Here is a 20,923-nt window from a genome sequence, read left to right as displayed (position 1 = left end):
TAACGGGAGGCCTCTGCTCTCTGTTTTCCTATCTATTTATCTATATGACTGAAAATTGGAAAAGGAGTTCAATAACACCAATAGCAACTAAGGCAAGGACAGATACTGGGTTAGAATTAGATGCGTTGCTTCTATATCTAGAACGGTGCATGCGCGCGATATTCGATAAGTCCGATTCTCCAAATGTTTCTACTACTTCTACTCTTCTATTTTTCAAAATTTCCTTCTTATTCACGTCATAGATCTTAAACGTAGATTTCAATTGATCGTCTTCTAAATCAACATATTTCCCATTATTAGCCTTCACACCATTTTTTATCATGTTATTCGCTAATTTTGGTAATACAATATTACTGATTTCTAGATTGTCATACTTAGATGCACATTTAACTTTACTAGTGGCTGCCTGAGCAATTGTCCTATCCTTCTGTACTTCTTGCTCGACTTCTTCTGCGGTAGGTAATTTGACTTTTCCATACATCTTTTTTAATGTATGAAAATCAGGTAAAAGGTGGGCATTACCACTAGCATCAGTATCAACTAGACCATAGTTATTCGTCTCTTGATTAAATTCATAAACTAATCCACCACTAAATACAGCAAACATCTCTTTGGAAAATAGAGCTTCAACTTCCTCGAATTGTCTTGGAACAACCTCATTACAACCAAATTCTGAGAAGAAGACCGGTTTGGTGTAATTTCTATAGGCTTCTACTAACTGGTCATATCCAGAAGTTTCAAAAGTTTGACGACCGCACCACTGATAAGAATTGACGCCATAAAAGTCCACATCATTAAAGCTATTATTTGCGTCGTAGCACTCTAAATATCTAGACAACGGTACTCGGTATTTCAAATCATCCACTGCAGAGTAACCAACTGGAATACGTCTTGGAGAATGCCTATAAATATATTTCTTCATATCACTAACCAAAGCTTTCAAATATGGAGGTGAATGCTGCGCCGATCTTCTATCATTTACTACCTCATTACCTGCAAAAAAGCCTAATGTGTTGTTGTAGTGACCAAATTGTTCGATGACTTTAAAAACATGGTCCAAATATGACTCACTATAACTAGACCATGGTTCATATCTATTTAAATGTTGGTTCTGCAATGGAGAATTAACATCCAAAATCAAATAGATACCAGCTGCAGCTAACATCGTCATACAGACGTCGTGATTTAAATCTGGATTAATAGAATATATCCGAATAGTATTAATTCCTGCCTCTTGAAATAACAAAATATCTCTCGCACATTTCTTTGGATCAGATAATGGATCCTGTTCTCCATTGACTTTACTGGACCCGCCAGGTTGGTAGTCCATACCTTTAATGAAAAAAGGTTCTTGCGTAAACGAATCCACAAAGTGTTTGCCTCTAACCTCAATGGGATGAATAAACGCATGTGCCCGTAAAGCAAGCAAGGCTATGCCTAATAGTATATTAAGCACTTTAACCGTCATTTATTTTCTACTTTGGTATTTTTTTACACTTCTCTTCTGCCTGTAAATTAACACCAGTTGGCGCAAAAATATAAGAAGTATTTAGTAAAACCATTAGTTTTTGTTACACATATATTAATACTATTTTATTAGTTGGGAATCTTCATATTGTTATGCGTACTTGTAAATCGATGCGTCGCCGTCGCTCTTAATTCACTGACGCAAAAACGGGTAACTTCGCATAAAATAGCGAAGCACACAGACAATCAGAATGGAAAAAAAACGCTATAGTTAAAAAACTGAGTTCCAAAGGTATCTCATAACGTGAAATAGCTGTTCTCATCAAAGGTGGGATATATGAAACCTTGTTCGGTTAGTGTCTGACAGTGCATTCTCACATCGTCCTCTAACATACCGAGAGATTGCGCAATTAACTTAGTGTGAACAGAAAATGTATTTGCATCTTTGTCTCTGCATTGATCTCTGCAGAAATCCAAGATCCTTTGTGTAGCGGGTTTTGCATTGCTGAAATCGTTATCTTGCACAAACAAGCTCTGTGCATTTGACTCCTGGCCAGTGGAAGTACCCGTTCCAACTGCAGATGTGGGATGTGCTAGCTTACCGTTTGCTAGTGCATAACACTTGATGGCCGATAGATGGTGGGCAATCACTTCATTAAAGTTTTCTATAGGCTTTACTAGTGCATACTGGATGTTCATTTTCCCCCCGAATTCTCTTAACGTGGCAAATACCTTGACGTAAGATCCAATCTGGAATTGTTGTGAAACCTCGGAGTTGTACTCGCCCTTCTCGCCTTGGCTTGCTCGTTCAATATCCTTTTGATCATTGCTCCATTGTCTAAATTCAAGCTGCCCAGTTCCATCCTCCACGGTCACATTGACGTTTGCAGTGTGGTCTACGACGTTTCTTACCACACCGACAAAACATATATTATGCAACTCAATGTTATTTACAACATAAGGCCCATCTTGTACAAATTGTTTAGCTTCTAGTATTTGTTTTATGGTCACAGGGGTCAAAGTGGCTGTGGTCTGCCCCCCTGCTGAGTTTGGTTTGCCCGCTGAAGCCTGGGAATTATCAAACCCTCCACCAGAAACGCTGGAATATTCATTAAAGGGTTGCTGTTGATAAGCTATAGCGAAAAAAGGAAACATTGTTAGTAAAGTAAGACTTCAGTGTGTAACTAATATCTGAATTGAATGATACATACTAGCCATTATACCTAGAACTTCCTCTCCAGACTTGTTTTGTAGATTTGATCAGTGAACTATGTCGGTGGGTTAGTCCTATTAAACAATTGAATAGGTTTTAAAACCGTCAAACATTTCGTGTCTTCGCGTTCCGCCTCGTAGGTGATGACCGGAAAATTTTCGACAAATTCAAGGTCATCTCATCTCATCTTAAACAAACTATACACAACTGTTATCATCATTAAAGAAGGCTGCTGGGGGGTTTTTGTTTCCAGTTTTTGGTTTGATGAGTGGTTTTAACGTTTTATTGCACAGTCACTTACTGCTAGCATCAGAATCCGAGGTATTAAGGGGTTTTCATGCGGAATACAATGAGGGCATTCTGGACAGATGCAAAGATATTTTGAACGGGCAGAGTCATAGAGTAATATCCAGTTGTATCAGATCGAAGGAGGTTGTTTTAGACGGTGTAGATGATTCATCTAGTCTTCTTTCTGTGCTGGCTTTATTTGTCAGGAGGTTGATTGATGATAGCTATGAGGACACACTAATATTAGGCATTGCATTACTGCAAACGTTTATACAAAATAACTACACTGGGCCCGAAGTGTCAATTGATTCTAAAGATGTTGTTTTTAACTTGAAGTTAAATGATGATATTACCCAGTTACATGAATGGCTAATTAACCTTTTAGCTGTTTCAGGACAACCCGCTTACGAATTATGTGCTGATCCAGTGTATTTAGTTCTGTCGTTGTTGATATTTGAACTTCTCACTGATCAGCCTTCACTATTTTTAGCTGAAGAATTTGAGCCGTCTCTAGCTTTATTTTCAGATTCAGAAAACTCTCCATTGCTTGCAGTTTCACATTGGTGGAGGGGGCGTGCGCTTTTGGTGCAATTATCCTTGGTCCCAGAGGCCAAAGGGCCACAGTCGGCCGTTGTTTCCTCTATTCTATCATCAGTTGATTTGGTGCGTGCAGTTGTTAGAGGCTTACCAGAAGCTACTGCAGATGACCACAAAAAGAAATTGTACACTATCTATTATTTGGAAAATGTCAAGTGTTCGTTGGCGTTAGGTACCGAATTTCACTGTCCACCTTGTTTAATAAAGGTTCAGAAAATGACGAACTTCCAATTAATACTTACTGGTGCTCGTACGAAGAGAACTAAGTTTCAAGAAAAGGCCCATTCTGGGTTGATAATTTTGGCACGTTCAGCATCTGAAGCAGAGCTTGAAAATCACTATCCAGAAAATCAAATACCTGAGGAATTAACGCTCAATTCTGAACTTTTACTGGAGAAACCATATTTCGAGTCTATTGGTGAAGAGCCATTGGACGAACAAATAATTAAAAAGCAAAAGCTTGATGGCATCGACGGTTTACAAGATGATAAACTACTACCTATAGCAATACGCCAAGAAAACATACCGATTTGCCTGAGTGAGATAGATCCAAATAATCAGCCCACCCTAACACCATACGACAATATTCAGCTATTGTTACGTCTTTATACAATTAAGCAGACAACACCGGCTGGGGATGCGCTCGTTGAACAGGAATTATTTGCCCTACTTTCCAGAATAATCCATCAAGATGGTCCAAAAAACTGGGGCATATTTTCCAGGGCGTTGTGGGAAAGATCTATTTTAGAAACGAGCAAGGCTAAAACTATCGAAAGAGGTATTTTGCAGATGCAGTCATTGGTAGAGGAACTAGGTTTTAAAATAAAACACCGGATAACGCCAGAGGCCGACGCCGAGGAGTCCGCTCCTTCACGCAGCAGACTACTATATATTCACCAATTGCCATTTGTGCCGCGTTGGCAACTAGATTCTAAATTAGCCGAGAAATACATGTCCATGGGAATTTTAAAGTCTGCTGTTGAGATATACGAAAGGTTACATCTATGGTGTGATGCGGCTCTTTGCTATGCCGCTGTTGGAGATGATAAAAGAGCTGAGCAAATACTTTTGCAAAGGATTCAATCTAGTCCAAAAGATGCCAGAGCGTATTCTATATTAGGTGACATCAGACAAGATCCATCTTTATGGGAAAAAAGTTGGGAACTGGGCAGATATGTCAATGCCAAGAATTCACTAGGTAGGTTTTACTATAATCCACCTTCTGGGTCTGGATTTGCCAAAAATAACAACCTAGCTCTAAAGCACCTAAATGACTCATTAAGATTGCATCCACTGAGCTTCAACACATGGTACTTTTACGGCTGTATTGGTTTGGAATCTGCGAAAATGGAGTTAGCTGCAGAAGCATTTTCTAGGTGTGTTTCGCTTGATGAGACACACGCACTCTCATGGTCAAATCTGAGCGCCGCTTATACTGAACTCGGTAAATTTAAAGAAGCTCATAGTTGTTTGAAAAGAGCTGTGAGTTCTGACGCACAAAGTAACTGGAGAATATGGGAAAACTACATGCTTGTATCTGCCAAAATAGATCAGTGGGACGACGTTTTGGTAGCATGCAAACGCCTTGTTCAAATCAAAAGAGACAAAACCGGAGAAGGCTCTATAGACATTCCAATTGTTGAAAAGTTAACAAATATTTTGATTTCTACCGACTTTCCTTCGAATGAATCACAAAAGCTGACACATTTCCAAAATTCATGCATGGAATTTATATGCTGTACCTTACCATCAGTAATTACAACTTCAGCAAGATGTTGGAGATTAGTCTCTCGTGTAGAATTATGGAGGAAAAGGCCTCACTCGTCCCTTGAGTGCTATGAAAAGGCTTATAGAACAGTAGCGCATAACCCAGATATTGAAGTTAATAAAGTTGCATGGGAAAATGCGGTCGAAGCATGTGAAGACTTGGTTGCTTCTTATGAATCTCTGGGCCAAATGGAGGGCAAACATGGTGCTGGTGACATAGTTTGCAAAGACTGGAGATATAAAGCAAGATCTGTCATCAAGTCGTTGATGAACAAAGGTCGTAGCTCCTGGGAAGACTCAGAGGGCTGGCAGAGACTCTTAAAATTGCGTGACAATTTATAAGAATATATAGATAGTTTTTATTATTTTACTTTATACATTAGAAGTCTCTTCCTTCCCACCCAGTTTCTGGTTTACGAGAGCAACTAGGTAATCCACTTTTAATGTGACCTGTCTTTTAAAATCTTCATGGCTCTCTCTAAGCTGCTTTAAATCTTCATATATGTCATTCAAACTGATATAGTCCGATGGTCTAAGTTGATTTTTCTGCTTCACTGAAGAAACTAAATCAAGCAATACTCCCTTGTTGTACTCATTTAACAATTTGTGTTCCTCATGTTGCACTTCTGAACCCCGCCCACTTGAACAAGATTCTGGAGAGTCCTGCAAGGATAGCGGAATTGAGTAACTATTTCCCTTTGATGGCGAGGGCTTAGCTACAGATGATGTATCCAACCTATGGTGTCGTTCCTGTTCCTGAATGATTCTCATCTGAGTAGCTGGGAAAACCCCTATGGTGTCTAAAGGAGGCGGATCGTTATCACTATCCTTATCATCCTCTGTAGATTGTTCACGTACTCCCGTTTCTAACGCTATACCTACATCTATTTTTGTTTTTTGAATACTGGTGACATATAGGATACCAAATCACGGTTTCTTGACTTCCTATTCCCATTAAACTCCAATACCAACTCCTTCAGCAAAGCTAAATTGGCGACATTTGGAATAAACCCATCCTCATATGCACTTTTTAACTTCTCAAACCTTGTTTTTAAGGTCCTTACTTGTTTAATGCTGGATCTGGTGATCCTATTGAACTCATTCAATAACTGATCCCATGCCTGCATTTTGTATTTGTAGGTTTGGAGATGAGGACGGAACTGCCCCATTAGTTCCAACAGCAAATCATCTGCGTTGATATCCGGCATCACAGATATGCACTGTAAGTGATCCTCTTAGAATAGCAAAACAGCAATTCTGATTCGTATTAAATCTAGGTAATCCGATCCTGAACTGGCCCAAAATGGTACCGGATGATTTGCAGCTTTGCATATTTTGTTGACTGTTAGAAGGCAATGACTACAAATCCGCGGGCCTAATGTAGTGTCTGGAATACGCACAGCTATAGAACGATTAAACTCAACACAGATATAAAAACCATATCTACTAGGAGTTAAATTATCAAGAATAGTGCGTCATATTAAACAACCTCAAAAGTTTACCCGAATAGACAGTAACGTATTTAAGGCCAATATCACCAGATAAATGGTGAAATTCTACAAACATTAGATAATTTTTCAATTCTAGAAAACTTCTATCCGAAAACTAAAAACTTCTTAAACACAACTGCGGAACTTTATAATAGTCCAAAGAAAAAAGGTTAGAATTACTCGTCAGATAAATTATAGTTGATGACCTCCGTTTGCAGGTGTGTTAAAAGTAAATTGCATTCTTTTCACATCAGAACAGCATACTCTGCCTCTGTTGGAAGCCTACATATACAAAACATCCAAAAACGATACTCTACAATTCCAGAAAGATATACAGATAAGTTGCTACAGAAAGCCAGAGAACGGGGATTTAAATCTGTTGAAGAATTAAAATTTCATTTGAAGAAGGAGATTGAAAGCAAGAAGAAGGAGTTTAATAAAATTGACCCTTTAAAAGAATTGGAGGACTACGAACAACGTATGAAGATGTGTGAGAATAAAGGTAAGATGACGAATACGAGGGGCCCTATCGATTCATCCGCACCCCAACTACCATTTAAGACTTTAAATTCTTTTTTGAATGTGGAGAAAATGAAGCAGCTTTCCAAACAAGAAGTTGAATTTTTGTGGAGAGCCAGATGGATGGAGAAGGACAACATGCTAAATGCTGTGGTTCCTGTTGATGTATTCAATAAGATGAGTAGTAACGCCAAATCAAATCCTATTCTTGTATTGCCACTACCCAGAGATATTCAAGCTGCTAATACTGAGGGACAAGGCGAACAAGGTATCGAGATGCACTACATTCAGTGGCAGTTTGTTGGTCCTAAAACTGTCCACTGTATCATGACCTCTTTGGCAGAATACAAGCTACATAAAGGCTTTGCCAGGCCACATACTACCTTTCAATTTCATTTGGATCTTGCAGAAGAGAAAAAGATCGTTCTCATGAACGGTCAAGTAGAAACTGATGCTAACATTTCCTTACAGGAAGCCCAACTTTTGCTGCTAAATGTCCAAAGATTCTATGGTGCAATGGGAGATCATACCACTATGGCAAAGGCGAGGTTAAAGATACTAAAAGACTTTAACACTGGTTCTTCAGACTTCAATGTCGACTTATTGATTTCATTATCACAGTCGATGGAGACGTAAGGAGCTAAAAACTGCCGTGATGGTTTATAGATAAATCTAATAAACATTCCTTGTACATAATTGCTAAAGCTTGAAGATTTACGATTAGCTACATGTCCAGTTATCTTATTTCCGTGGCAGTTGATCCTCGGTTGAAAAGCTACAAATCTATATAAATCGATGAAAAGAAGCTGTTTCGCAAATCCTTTCTTATATTCCCAAACTTTATAGAAGTTCATCAATGGTGAAGGTAGTGTTCTTAGGCCCTAAAGGGACTTATAGTCATCAGGCAGCGGGACAGCAGTTCCCATCTGCCAATGATGAGTTGGTTCCCGCCGACTCTATTATGCAGTGTTTTGACACTTTGCTTCGAGATGAGTCAGTTGGCTACGCGGTGATTCCATTAGAGAATTCTACGAACGGGCAGGTGGTCTTCACCTATGATTTGCTTCGAGATTACATGTTAAAGGCGTTACATCAACCTCAAGGTGCAGTGGGTACTCAATTTTCTGTTGTCGCTGAACAATTTGTGCTCATTGAGCACTGTCTGATTAGCCCTGTCCCTCGTACAACGGAGGAAATACTGAAAGAAGCACCAAGAAAGATATACTCCCATCCACAGGTTTGGGGACAAATAGATATTTATACTAAGAGGTTATTCGACAAGTTGGGGTATGCTGTAGAATTGTGTAACACGTTATCTACCTCAATTGCTGTTGAGGAGTGCATACAGGACTATAAGGAGAAGGGTGAGCTGTCACTCGCTGTTGCTGGCAGCAGGGCCGCAACAACTTACAATGCACATATTGTGGAGCCGAGAATTAACAACGAACCGAGGAATACCACAAGGTTTTTGGTTTTACAGCGTAAGAGCGAATCTTCAAATATCTTACCCTGTACGAACCCAACTCCAACCGAAACACAGGTAACTTTGATATCCTTCACCGTGAAATATGACGCTCCAGGTGCACTGGTCGATATTTTGGTTATTTTCAAAGAGTTAGATATCAACATATGTTCTATATCTTCCAGACCATTCAGAAATCCTCAGGATGAACATCACTGGCAGTACATCTTCTTTCTGGAATTCCAAAGTAAACCAGCCATTCGGTTGGAAGAGCTATTCACGTCTCTTATAGCCCGGTGCGACCTATTGGCCAATTGGGGAACATTCTACCGCAACAATAAATACTATTCTTGAATACGTTAACCAAATTATATATATATATATATATATGTATAGTATACAATACCTCCCGCGTCACATGCATATCGACGGGAAGAAGGGACGCAGGCAGCCACATCAATGCGCGTCAAATACAATCAATAGGACTATACGAAGGTGGGGAGAGGAGAATGACTAGCATTTTGATCACTTCCCATACTTTGCGAACTGCCATGTTTTATTGTCCAACGGACAGGCATTCCTGGTAAGTAACCACTTATTTATACAGTGCAAATGAAACGCATGATTACATGTACCCCACGCAGCAACACACTCATTATCCGTATCCGTCATAGCATTTGGCTGGCACTGTATACAAGGCTCCATTATATGATTCCTGCAAATGGCGCAGTTCTCCACTGCTATATCCCATGACCAGAATGCAACGGCAGTCCATTTTTTAATTTGGAACTTCTTCGGTTTGTCTTCAACAGACGAATTGGTAATTGCATTATCAACAGGATCATCAATATCCATATTATCTTCCGCCATAACTCAGCCTGTTCTACTACTTGCTCGCAAACCTTTTTTAGCCTTTAATGAACATATATATGGGTGCGTCTATAACGTGTAAAGCATCTCAAGATCAAACCTGAAAGAAAAGCGTCACCAGATCAAATATCATCACACACGGAAATATCGAATCACGTGCCAACAAAATCCACATTCTGCTTTGAACTTAGAACGGCTGGATTGCCCGTCGAGTTGTCCCAGCTGCCTCAATTGCTCGTGAACTGAAAGATCATGAGCGAACGTGGATCACTCGCGGAAAATTGCTTCGTTGCTGCTATCTGTTTTCTGTAACATAAAGAATTACGTTTGCGTTGCGTGTGTAAAGTGTTCCTTTATGCACAAGCCAAAATATCTATCAAATATTTCTACACACAAGCCCTCTCGCACTTGTGACTGAATCTAAGACGTAAAAAGGATAAGTCACCCCTTCTGGTCCGATACTGACTAATTAAAAAGTGCCAAAAAATGTCCGAATCCAACAACATAAGTTCTCTATACCCCCCACCTCCCCCATACGTGCAGTTTTTCACTAAGCAAAACCTGGACAAACTGCCTCAATACCGCTCTACACATCCAGACCGCGATCCTGGCACCATATCCTGTGAGCTAGACTTCCTCATCCCACCCCCGGTTCCCAGTTTCGGCCATTACAGGGCTTTTGGGAACATATGGCAGGTCAAAGATAAACTGCCAGATCTAGAAACTGTCGGGCTAAGCAAACTTTACGACGACTCAGGCCAAGAAGGTAACAACTACCAATACAAAATTAAAGAGCTGCATAAACTCCTCAAGTCGTTGCTCTTAAACATGCTAGAACTAGTCGGCATCCTCGGCGTTAACCCAGAGCTCTTTCCACCAAAAGTAGAAAACATCAGGACTATACTGTTCAACATACATCACCTACTGAACGAATACAGGCCCCACCAGTCCAGAGAATCCCTGATCATGCTACTTGAGGAGCAATTGGAGCATAAGAAGAAAGAAATCACACATATCAACGCCGTCTGCGACCTTGTAGAGACTAAGCTAAAGGATATGTGCCAACAGTACATAGATGACAAATGAACACTACTAAGTCATGAATATACAATGCTAATACAATACTAATGCCATATACAGAGTACTAATGCAATGTAGTGACTAGCAGAAGAAACAGAGAAAAAAGAAACTTACACAAACCGAAACAAATTTCAATCACGTGATCACAATGTATCGTATACAGTGATAATATCGTTTGCGGACAATACGTAGTTGCGTGTTCGGCCTATTGTCGCGTCGTCCACGCGTTCGGGGACCTCGGCGACCCGAAGCATACAGCCAGACAACGAAAGAACCACGTTCCTCTGATTTTTCCGGCTCGACAAAGAAACAGCCAGAGCGGATACGGAGAATTTAACGTTGGCGGTTCCGCTCGCAGCTATTATGCTATTATTTCCTGTTAAGGAAGGTGGCGCCTCGAGCACCTCGAGAGATATTGACATACAGGAACACAAAAAGAAAAAGAAAAAAGTGATGTAGGTTTTTAGTGTGACTTTTGACCAAATAATTAAGATGCTGAATGAGAAAACGTCAGTGCGGTTGTTTGGGATTTTTAAGAGGATTAGAGTGTAGGTAGCTTTATATGAGGCATTATGAGGGTCAAAAATTGCTGATTAGGTGGGTAGTTCTGTTCTATCTTTTATTTTGTATAAGTTTTGTGTATTAAATAATTGTGCGTGTGGAGAGAGAGGAAACGAGTATAGTATTTGGAGTGACAGAAGAGGGTAAATTTTGAGGTTTATAAGGTGACCAAAAGCTAGAGCAAACAGCGTGGAAAGGGCGTGTGATAAGAGTAACTGTGTGCAGGATATAGTTTTTTGTTTTTTGTTTTTGTTACTGTGAGGAAGGTGTAAGAAGAGTTGATTAAGATTTGACAGGCAGTATGGAGAAGGAGTTTAGTGATGCTTTGAATGCTTTGCGATCTCATTCCACCTCGGCTAATTCGTTATTTTCGTTAAAAGATGAGCGTAGTTTTTCGAGTGTTTTGGAGTGTTGTGAAGAAAGCAATCATGTGACGTTGCAGCGGCATAGTACGGTGGAGAAGAAGGGGGAAAGCGAAGGACACGATGGAAGAGACCAACAGGCCACTGAAGATGGTTCATTGCATGATCAGGATGAAGTTTTAGGGTTGGAGTATGAAACAAAGGATAGCCCGCTTACGTTGAATTACAAGAGGAGGAATGGGCTAACGCATGGGTTGGAGAAATCGCAACCTCTGTTGCCAAGGCTAGAAAAATTCATTATAGTTTTAATTGGATTGCCTGCTACCGGGAAGTCTACTATTTCTGCCCACTTGATTCGTTTCTTACAGAACCATCCGGTTTTGCTGCATCTGCGCTGTTCTGTTTATAATGCAGGCCAGGTGCGTCGCAAGCTGACTTGCACCGATAGACCCATGTTGTTATCTACAAACCCTGTTGATGACTTATTTAATCCCAAGAATTCCGATAAGAAGAATGCCTATGCAAGAATTACGTTAGAGGCATTGCTTAAGGATTTAGATCAAGATTTATGTGACTTGGCAATATTTGATGCTACTAATTCGACAGTAATCAGGAGAACATTGATTTTCCAGTATTTGAACAATTATAATAAGGAATCAAAAAACAAATTTCGAATTACTCCAATAGTGTTACAAGTAAAATGTACGAACGAAAATTTTATTCGGTTTAACATCCATAACAAAACATTTAATCAGGATTATTTCGATAAACCTTATGAATTTTCCGTTCGAGACTTTGCCAAAAGGCTAATGCACTATCAATCTCAGTTTGTACCATTTGACAAACAAGAATTTTATAACATTTTAGCAAGTTATCCGGATGTCGAACTAAGTGGTTCCAAATCGGATGGCCGCTTATTTTTCTTCAATATACTCAACGCCGGTTTAGATACACCATTTGAGCCACCATTGCTCCATTATCCACAAAATCTATCACCATTGGTTGTGCAAGTGGTAGAAGCTGTGGAATCTTTTGTTCAGCGCTATTCACAAATGTATGGTTTCAAATACATTGAGAGCGCAAATATGTTTATAAAGGGCGACAACAGTTCAACGACATCCACAGCAACTGGTGAGGCTAAACCACCTTCTAACAGGTCTTATTTGCCCACACTATGTTCTATTATAAACGAACAGTACTTCCACTTGTTAAACCACATGAAGAAATGAAATATTAGGAACTTTCAAAGCTCCATAATGACTGCATGACAACAATTTACTCAATTCTCATTATTATTATTATTATTATTATTATTATTATTATTATATTTTATTTTAATTATCTTAAAAAACGGCGGTATCAAAAAATAAAACGAAGTTTCACATATTAACGCTATTATTGCTGTTACACAGTATGTAAATATACAGTTTCTGCTCAGAAAGTTACTATTAAGTATATTATGTACAACAACACACACAAATAAATCATCAGCTTGTGCATAGAAAACAAAGAGTTCTATAACTTCCTCCCACATAGTTTGGCAAGCTAAAAACTTAGACCAGGTAACCCTGAAGCTGGAATATTGTTGCCCATTGCATTCGATGTGGAGTTGTCTGGAGACAGCATGGATGTCAAATTAGTTGTCATACTACCATCAGTGGCAGGGGGCAATGCAATACCATGTTCCGTTTTTGTTCTGACAGCGTTGATGTTATTATTAATACCAAAGTACCATGCATTAACCTTCTTGTTGTTGTAAGTGGGATCATCGAATGCGTTTGGATCCACAGGTCTGGACCTCGCCCAAAATCTAATGGTCCTGTCTTTCGCAGCACTCGCAAGAATATGGCCAACTGGACTATACGCTAAAGAAGTAACCGACTTTTCGTGTGCATAAGTTATCGTGTGAGAGCTTGGCACAGGACTATTATTATCATGCAGCAGGTCGAAGTGCTTAATCGCCCCGTTATAACAGCCCACAGAGAACATAGTTTCATTGATCGGGTGCCATACCAAAGACATGTAGTCTACATCGTCGCGGATCGTCTGCAACTCTCTCATGTTTTGTCTAATATCATATATTTTTGTACTTTTATCCTTAGCCACCACTGCTAGCAGGTTACCTTGAGTTGGTTGAAACTTCGTCTTTATAATCGTATGCTTGAGACCTAAAATGGTAGACACATTTCGACCTGTTCTTGGGTCCCAGAATTTTATTAAATTGTCTTTTGAACCTGAAACAATCAATCCAAACCTTGGATGCCAATCACAACTCTTGACATCCCAATGGTGGCCAGACAGCACTCTTTCTTGTTGTCCGTTGCTAAAATTCCATATTTTTAACACATTGTCATCCGAACAGGTCACAAACTTTTGGTCACCACAACTAAATGCAATATCTCGCATACACTCCATATGTGCGTGGTCCAGAACTTTAACCATGTTAAAGTTAGGTTGCCAAATTTTAATCGTACCGTCAGCATCACCGCTCACTAACCAGTCACCTGCATTGGAATATTGCATAACAGTTACAGCCGAATCATGAGCCTGCATGATACTTTCAAAGTTAAAAGAAGATCCATTCCAGAGTGAGAATTCACCACTGTAAGTTGCTACAACCAGCCTACGACCCTCCGGAGTCCATGTTATTGCAGGTATCACGTGTTTTACCTTATTCGAAGAAAGATGCGTAAACTTCGTCGGGGTATTTATTACTCGATCATGAGTCCGATAAGCATCAGGAGGTAGTATATCGGCTGTATAACTGGCTTCTGGCTCAATTTCACGCAGTGGTATGCCATGTTTCTTATAATAATACAACCTATCATACGGCGAACTCATATCCACCGTCCGACGCTGAGAAACATATTTCTTAACGGTAACATCATTTGACGTACTCATTACTACAAAGAATAAATTATTATGATTCCATATAAACACCAATTCCCCTTGTTGCACTCAATAGTGAAGTGTGTGATCAGACAAAGGACTACTATTTTAGTTTTTTCAACGCTTTTCCCATCGCAAGACCAACAAACCATCACTAGTCATAAGTAACGGAACTCATAAATCGAAACGAAGGACACAATTCGATGAGTGTAGTACATCTACTATGTAAACTGTAGACTAAAAAAGGTAATATAAGCATAACCAGCTAGTGAAGCATACCTAGCTCTCTTAACTTTCAATATGTTGACACAATTGTGCGATTCTTGATAAATAAAGGGTATAACCACCATATGACGTTGAAAGTGCAGACCATGAAAGTGACAACGACAGGGAACCATCTAAAACCGATGGAATCCAAGATCAAACCGATCACGTAGGGAATTGATGCCCCACCAACACTAGATAATGCCACAATTATCCCCATACCTTGCATCTGAACTCTCTTGGGTAATAGTTCTAGTAAAACGATGGAACAATTAGGAAATAGCGGTCCAATGAACACACCTGCGAAAAATACCACAGTAAATAGGTAAGCGAAATAACCATCCATAGTGGTGTCAGCGAACCCAACAATTACGAAAATGCAGTAGAAGAATAGGGTTAGTATGCCATAGACTATGCTGGCCTTGTATTCGTTAGAGAACACACGGCTAGTCAACCAGCCTAGGAATATTCTACCCGAAGTTAGTCCTCCCCAGTAGGACGTGTTCATGTAAGACATTGCAACGCTATCATTGCTTTTGCATTCCAATAGATAAGTCAATAACCATGATCCTGTGCCAATCTCAGCACCTAGATACAAGAAAAGATATAGAGAGCCTAGAATTACAGACACTCTATATTGCTGGCTACGTGATGGTTCTTCTTCTTCTTCCAGATGGTTCTCTGCATAAAGGCCATTGTCAGCAATAGCACACACGTAGTTAAACTTTGCCCGTGTCTCATATCTAAAAGCGTAACTGCAGCAGATAAGAGAGATAATGGAGAGACATAATGGCAAGAAGAAGAAATCGGACCATGTGTACCTTTTTGCAATGTTAGTAACTAAGGGGGGCGTTATGCATGAAGAAATACCATAAGCTGCGTGCAATCCTCCTAGAAATTCATTTTTATGCAACTCCAAACTTCCAATAACAACATTGCACATTGCACCGATCAATGCAACAGAGAAACCCAATGGCATGTAGCATAGAGTATAGAGATAGAATTTTGAAGGCTGCAAGGCTAAAATGCTGTAGAAGATTATGCTAATGGTAACGGCTCCCAATACAACACCCCGGGCACCGTAGCGCCCATGCAACCGACCTGTGAAAAGCGAACCAGTAATGTAAGACACAGTCTGACATATAAACACAGAACATGCCCGAACCTTAGAAATCTCGTAATGTTTGGTCAAAGTTGGTATTAGGCTTCCAGTTGCCTGATCATTGATACCAAGCACCATAAACATAAAAAAACATGTCAAAATCTGCAACCGAACCAATGGAACGGTCTTATGATTAGTTGGAAACACTCGAACAGTCTCCCCTTCATATTCAATAGACTTGTAAACAGAGTAAAACCCATCAGCAGGAGAATTGTCCTCTATTTGGCAGGTTCTAACTTCGACTATTTGCTGATCCTTGACTAAACATGCTTCCACTGTCTTCAGGGAACTTTGCTCCATGAATACACACACACTTGAATCATCGTTCGCTATATCCATTGTATTCCAGGTCTCTGGTGTTGAATTACTGAATGCTGGAGTGTGTGCAACAGTTGTGATAAGGGGTTACTCATATGATGCTCTATTAAAACTTTGTGTAGCCCCCGTAAGTAGTGCCGGGTTTATAGGGCGCTAGCACGTTGGGCGTCCCACCCAATCAGGGCTAAAGCAGGCGAATAATATATGAATCCTTTGTCAATAAGTTAATTGGTCTGCAAAATATTTAGAAGTATTAACGAAATCCTCTTTAACTTCAACTTCAGGTGTCTGGGTCTCATTCTACCAGACGGGGATCAAACAGGGAAGAGGGTTGCATGTAATATTGGTGGATAAATTCTCTCTGAATTGCAATTGCTGTAAGTTCAACAGTTCTAAGGCTGATCGTAAGACTGAGGCACTTTTAAGACATTTGTAGTAGTGATGTGGTCTCTTATTTTATTATGAATTAGAGCCCAGGTTGGCGTAAATTCAGTTGTCAAGTTCTTCAACGTTTTGAAAAAGGCAACGAAGCACATGCTATATGAGACGTATTTGAACAAATTACATTTATATAAAAGGTAAGGAATCGTTTTATATTCGGGAAGCAATGGGTTCAATGTCAAAGAACCGTGAGTCTTCCATGCATGGGTTCTTTTCAACAAAAAGGTTGTCACCCACCCCTAACGATTCCCAGCAACCTTATGGTATTAGGCCTCAATCTTTCTCCCGATTTTCGTTCCATAAAATGCAGCAACCAGGGATTGGTACTTCGTCCTCATGTCAGGGGGTTGTATCTCCCAAAGTTAGGGTCAGTCAAAGGTCCACACTGAGTGGAAACTTTCCTTTTATGGAATCTGTCCGTGAGGATTGCGTCTCTGACACCATCCCTATAGCGCCTACCACGAAAGATGAGAAGAGTTCTGATTATTCTAAAATTCATGGACCTGATGGCCGGCTTACAGGAGTTGGCAACGCTTTTCAGTGTAATAAGGATATAGCGAGTTTGGACAAGATTAATGACCCTCAAGGTAGGACGATAGTGGTTGCTGGAAAGAGTCATCTTGGTTTGTACAAGTTCGACGAAGATTACTCGTTTACCCAAACACAAGATTACATGTCTCTAAGCAACCACTGTACGAACACGAAGTTTTCTAACGCTATTCGCAGAAGCTTCAGGAAAATAAGTACGATATCAGATGTGAAAGCTGGATTCCATAACCATAAGAATTACATTGCCATCTGTGGAACATCAACTTCATTGTCAATATATGATATAAATCGTACTTCTGATATTGGTTCCCCTCTTGTAGCCACTTATTCGGAGCACTCTAGGTCGATCAATAGTGTTGATTTTAATATGGGACAAACCAATTTGATTATAAGTGGAGGCCAAGATGGATATATCAAAGTTTGGGATCTTCGATCAACCGCATTTAAAAATAATAGAAGTGATGCTAGCTTTAGCTCAGGTTCTGACTCTGTAAGAGATGTAAAGTGGATGCCTTCTTATGATTTTGCATCGTCGGATAGTAATTCTTCAATGAACTCGTTCAATAGATGGTACAAGTTTGCCTCTGTTAATGATTCGGGGTTATTGCTGACTTATGATCTACGACAGCCAGGACAGGTCGAACGAAAGATCAATGCCCATTCTGGCCCAGGGCTCTGCATGCATTGGCATCCTCATATGGATTATATTATAACCGGTGGGAGAGATGGTAAATGTGCCTTGTGGTATGTAGGAGATAAGGCAAATGCGACTTTAAATTTATCACAAGGTCACAGCAATACAACTGGATATTCGATAAATACTGTTCCGATATCGACAGGTTATCTAGAAACAATGATAAATACAGCGCATCCTATGACAAAACTCAAATTCCGACCCAATTATGTGACGAACGTTCTAAATTCTATTGTTGCTACATCATCTATGGGCGAAGATTCAGATGTGTCGATTTACTCTTTAGCAAGAAAATATATCCCCAAACACATATTGATCACAGCAGCACCGTCGCTAGGTTTTGTTTGGTGGGATAAAAACATTATATTCAATATAGATAAGCAGAATATTATCACCACTTGGGATATTCGTTCTGAACCCACTATGTTAGACAATTTACCAAAAAGTGTGGTTAAGTGGCGAGATATTGATGGAGATGGACTAGTATTCATCGATCAAGAAAAGGGAACTTATGTTGCTGAGACACTAACGACACCTGATAGTGCCGCAAGACTCCATCATCACAAAATGAGTACCAATGCCTCTTCTGGTTTGATAAACCCAACCAACAAAGATAGTGCGTATATCTCCAATTCACTATTTCCAGCACAACATCAAAGTGATCAACATACGAACTTTGTCCTAGAAAGGCCGACGATTTCAAAAACTGTTTCATCATTAAGTGCCAAAATTACAAGCCCCCTTCAAGGAAATTTTGGGGTGCAGTCTGCATCTTATCACAATTCTATCGCATCTGAATCCCCGTCTACGTCCGGTGTCCTAGAATATTGTATTGGGATTGATTCACCAGCTTTAGTGAGCCTAGATTTACCACGCATCTTGAATAGTGTCCGTATTTCAAGACTACCAAATATGAAGAAAGATTTAAGGGATCAAGAATCAGCTGCTAACAAACAATCTGTCGTCGAAGTCTTCAAGTTTCTTTCAAAAGAACTTAAGTTTTCATATGTACAAGAAAAAACTGATATTAAACAATCAAGCGCAGAGGACCCTTCGCAAAGTGTTGATGAAACTGAAGCAAAAACAAAATTGATGGAGAGCATCGGCATTTCTGGTCATAACACCTGGGCGACACTAATACGTACTACCACTTCGCATGACACTGATTCTGGGATATATGGCCCAGATACGGTAGCACCAAAAAAACCGGATACATCAAACAGCATACCAACAGACGATTCCTCAGATATAAGCCTTGCAGCGGAGGAAAGGAATGACACTCGCAATGCGGATGATGTTGCTACTTCCAAACTTCAAAAACAGAACAATCATTATATTAAGTTGATATCTATGTGTGCCCATAATGCCGAGACGTATGCTTATATTGACGATGTAGTAAACTTTAAGCTATGGTTGATGATTAGAGATAGTTTGCTATGGGATTTAAAGCAACTTACAGAGGCTGCATTTATGCTTGCGGATGATGAAAACAATGATGTCTTGAATCCTACAGGAAGGCATGACACCACATTAGGATCAAAGAAATCCCTTAGAAGTGATTCTCTAACATCAGGATACAGTAGTTATGATGCAAGTGAGCTCAGCTCCTCTGCTGACGGGCAACAAATGCAACAAGCCATTGAAAGCATTTCTTCAAACAAGGCTCTTAATGGAAAGCATACCACTAACATGGAAGTTGCGTTTAACGGTGAAAAGACGAATAGTGATACTTTTTCCACAGATTCTTCTAACAACCACTTGAATAATAACGATATACAGAAGAACTTACGAGAGCTGCTTGAACTGAAACAAAGAACTTCAGTAGACGAAGATATCAGCAGTGAAAATGCTGTGGAAATAGAGGATGATGGAGCTTCCGATTACAGTGCGTCTGGAAAACGCAGTAATATTGAACCATCGTTGGGTATTCCTATTACGAGTAATCGTGTACCTAGAACTTCATTCATCGACACTTTAATGACAAACTTAAGGTCACCGAGGATTGGCCAAATGGATGTTGACAATGAATTGATCACCACTAAAGGCAAGGCTTCCACATCTTTGGGAAGCGGATTTAGTAAACGGTCATCCATCCATAGTGCAGAATCTTATGTAATGGGCTACAGAAGGCCTTATTCTTCACCAATAGGATGTGCAAAATCCAAGAAATCTATAACGCCGAATCCGAATCATTTCAATCATGAAACCATGGCCATAAATTCATATATATTTGGCCTATCTCCCCAAAAGTTCCAATCATCTGGCGGGCATTTGTTAAGTGGACAAGCTAATGATGAAGCAAAGAGTATAAGCGATAAGTATCTACCACCATGGAAAACGAGTCGTTTAATTAAACAGATATTCAAACATAGTGTGGAAACAGGAAATATTTTGCTTACAGTAACTATTATACTAATGTTTCAGACTACGTTCAACATCACATCAACTTACATAGCCAAAAATACTTTGGCTGAATTTATCACAGTTTTACACCATTACGAATTATTTGAAATATCCGCTGATTTACTTAAATATTGCCCGTGGGATGATATTCTAGGTGCGGGTTCCGGCCAATCTACAATACGATTGTTTTGCGACAAGTGTGGAAAGTTGATCATAAACGAGCATAGCAAATCAAAACTTACTAAAGAATTTCAGTTAGGGAATCCTCATATTATGAATAACTTTGGCTATTGGTACTGCGACTTATGCAAAAAACCATCTTCTCTCTGCGTGTTCTGTGAGACCCCAATGAAAAAGCTAACGATGTGTCTCCTCCATTGCGGGCATGAGGGTCATTTTGGTTGCTTTAAAAGATGGTTCCTCGACGAGGGTATGACAGAATGTCCTTCCGGCTGTAGCGGCGTTATGCTATGAATTCATCTTATATAGGATATAGATATATATATACAAAATCATTATATTCATAC

General features: G+C 39.7%; 11 protein-coding genes and 1 further gene across 11 annotated transcripts; 6 read left to right on the top strand and 6 right to left on the bottom strand.

Annotated features, from left to right (window-relative positions):
* Positions 1 to 40: 40 nt before the first annotated feature.
* GAS4 (1,3-beta-glucanosyltransferase) lies at positions 41 to 1,468 on the bottom strand (the record flags this gene model as incomplete). Its single annotated transcript, XM_003644562.1, has 1 exon — positions 41 to 1,468. The coding sequence occupies one exon, from the start codon at positions 1,466 to 1,468 to the stop codon at positions 41 to 43; it is 1,428 nt and encodes a 475-aa protein (XP_003644610.1).
* Positions 1,469 to 1,764: 296 nt separating this feature from the next.
* Positions 1,765 to 2,685, bottom strand: RFA2 (Rfa2p; the record flags this gene model as incomplete). Its single annotated transcript, XM_003644561.1, has 2 exons — positions 1,765 to 2,600; positions 2,679 to 2,685. 2 exons carry the CDS (start codon positions 2,683 to 2,685, stop codon positions 1,765 to 1,767), a joined length of 843 nt encoding a protein of 280 aa, XP_003644609.1.
* Positions 2,686 to 2,944: 259 nt separating this feature from the next.
* On the top strand, positions 2,945 to 5,674 carry EMW1 (tetratricopeptide repeat-containing protein EMW1; the record flags this gene model as incomplete). Its single annotated transcript, XM_003644560.1, has 1 exon — positions 2,945 to 5,674. The coding sequence occupies one exon, from the start codon at positions 2,945 to 2,947 to the stop codon at positions 5,672 to 5,674; it is 2,730 nt and encodes a 909-aa protein (XP_003644608.1).
* A 30-nt stretch (positions 5,675 to 5,704) lies between these two features.
* Positions 5,705 to 6,540, bottom strand: Ecym_2032 (the record flags this gene model as incomplete).
* Positions 6,541 to 7,023: 483 nt separating this feature from the next.
* Positions 7,024 to 7,977, top strand: ATP11 (Atp11p; the record flags this gene model as incomplete). The annotated part of the gene is made up of 1 exon (XM_003644559.1): positions 7,024 to 7,977. The coding sequence occupies one exon, from the start codon at positions 7,024 to 7,026 to the stop codon at positions 7,975 to 7,977; it is 954 nt and encodes a 317-aa protein (XP_003644607.1).
* Positions 7,978 to 8,197: 220 nt separating this feature from the next.
* On the top strand, positions 8,198 to 9,157 carry PHA2 (prephenate dehydratase PHA2; the record flags this gene model as incomplete). Its single annotated transcript, XM_003644558.1, has 1 exon — positions 8,198 to 9,157. One exon carries the CDS (start codon positions 8,198 to 8,200, stop codon positions 9,155 to 9,157), a length of 960 nt encoding a protein of 319 aa, XP_003644606.1.
* A 171-nt stretch (positions 9,158 to 9,328) lies between these two features.
* HRT1 (SCF ubiquitin ligase complex subunit HRT1) lies at positions 9,329 to 9,673 on the bottom strand (the record flags this gene model as incomplete). Its single annotated transcript, XM_003644557.1, has 1 exon — positions 9,329 to 9,673. The coding sequence occupies one exon, from the start codon at positions 9,671 to 9,673 to the stop codon at positions 9,329 to 9,331; it is 345 nt and encodes a 114-aa protein (XP_003644605.1).
* Positions 9,674 to 10,159: 486 nt separating this feature from the next.
* On the top strand, positions 10,160 to 10,759 carry MED7 (mediator complex subunit MED7; the record flags this gene model as incomplete). Its single annotated transcript, XM_003644556.1, has 1 exon — positions 10,160 to 10,759. One exon carries the CDS (start codon positions 10,160 to 10,162, stop codon positions 10,757 to 10,759), a length of 600 nt encoding a protein of 199 aa, XP_003644604.1.
* Positions 10,760 to 11,615: 856 nt separating this feature from the next.
* PFK27 (6-phosphofructo-2-kinase) lies at positions 11,616 to 12,905 on the top strand (the record flags this gene model as incomplete). Its single annotated transcript, XM_003644555.1, has 1 exon — positions 11,616 to 12,905. One exon carries the CDS (start codon positions 11,616 to 11,618, stop codon positions 12,903 to 12,905), a length of 1,290 nt encoding a protein of 429 aa, XP_003644603.1.
* A 316-nt stretch (positions 12,906 to 13,221) lies between these two features.
* PFS2 (cleavage polyadenylation factor subunit PFS2) lies at positions 13,222 to 14,577 on the bottom strand (the record flags this gene model as incomplete). Its single annotated transcript, XM_003644554.1, has 1 exon — positions 13,222 to 14,577. The coding sequence occupies one exon, from the start codon at positions 14,575 to 14,577 to the stop codon at positions 13,222 to 13,224; it is 1,356 nt and encodes a 451-aa protein (XP_003644602.1).
* A 283-nt stretch (positions 14,578 to 14,860) lies between these two features.
* On the bottom strand, positions 14,861 to 16,330 carry BSC6 (Bsc6p; the record flags this gene model as incomplete). Its single annotated transcript, XM_003644553.1, has 1 exon — positions 14,861 to 16,330. The coding sequence occupies one exon, from the start codon at positions 16,328 to 16,330 to the stop codon at positions 14,861 to 14,863; it is 1,470 nt and encodes a 489-aa protein (XP_003644601.1).
* A 586-nt stretch (positions 16,331 to 16,916) lies between these two features.
* On the top strand, positions 16,917 to 20,870 carry RTC1 (Rtc1p; the record flags this gene model as incomplete). Its single annotated transcript, XM_003644552.1, has 1 exon — positions 16,917 to 20,870. One exon carries the CDS (start codon positions 16,917 to 16,919, stop codon positions 20,868 to 20,870), a length of 3,954 nt encoding a protein of 1,317 aa, XP_003644600.1.
* Positions 20,871 to 20,923: the final 53 nt, after the last annotated feature.

Source organism: Eremothecium cymbalariae, chromosome 2, assembly GCF_000235365.1.
Source record: "Eremothecium cymbalariae DBVPG#7215 chromosome 2, complete sequence".
NCBI classification, from domain to species: domain Eukaryota; kingdom Fungi; phylum Ascomycota; class Saccharomycetes; order Saccharomycetales; family Saccharomycetaceae; genus Eremothecium; species Eremothecium cymbalariae.
The sequence above is the reverse complement of the archived record's forward strand: the minus strand, read 5'-3'. Positions and strand labels throughout refer to the sequence as shown.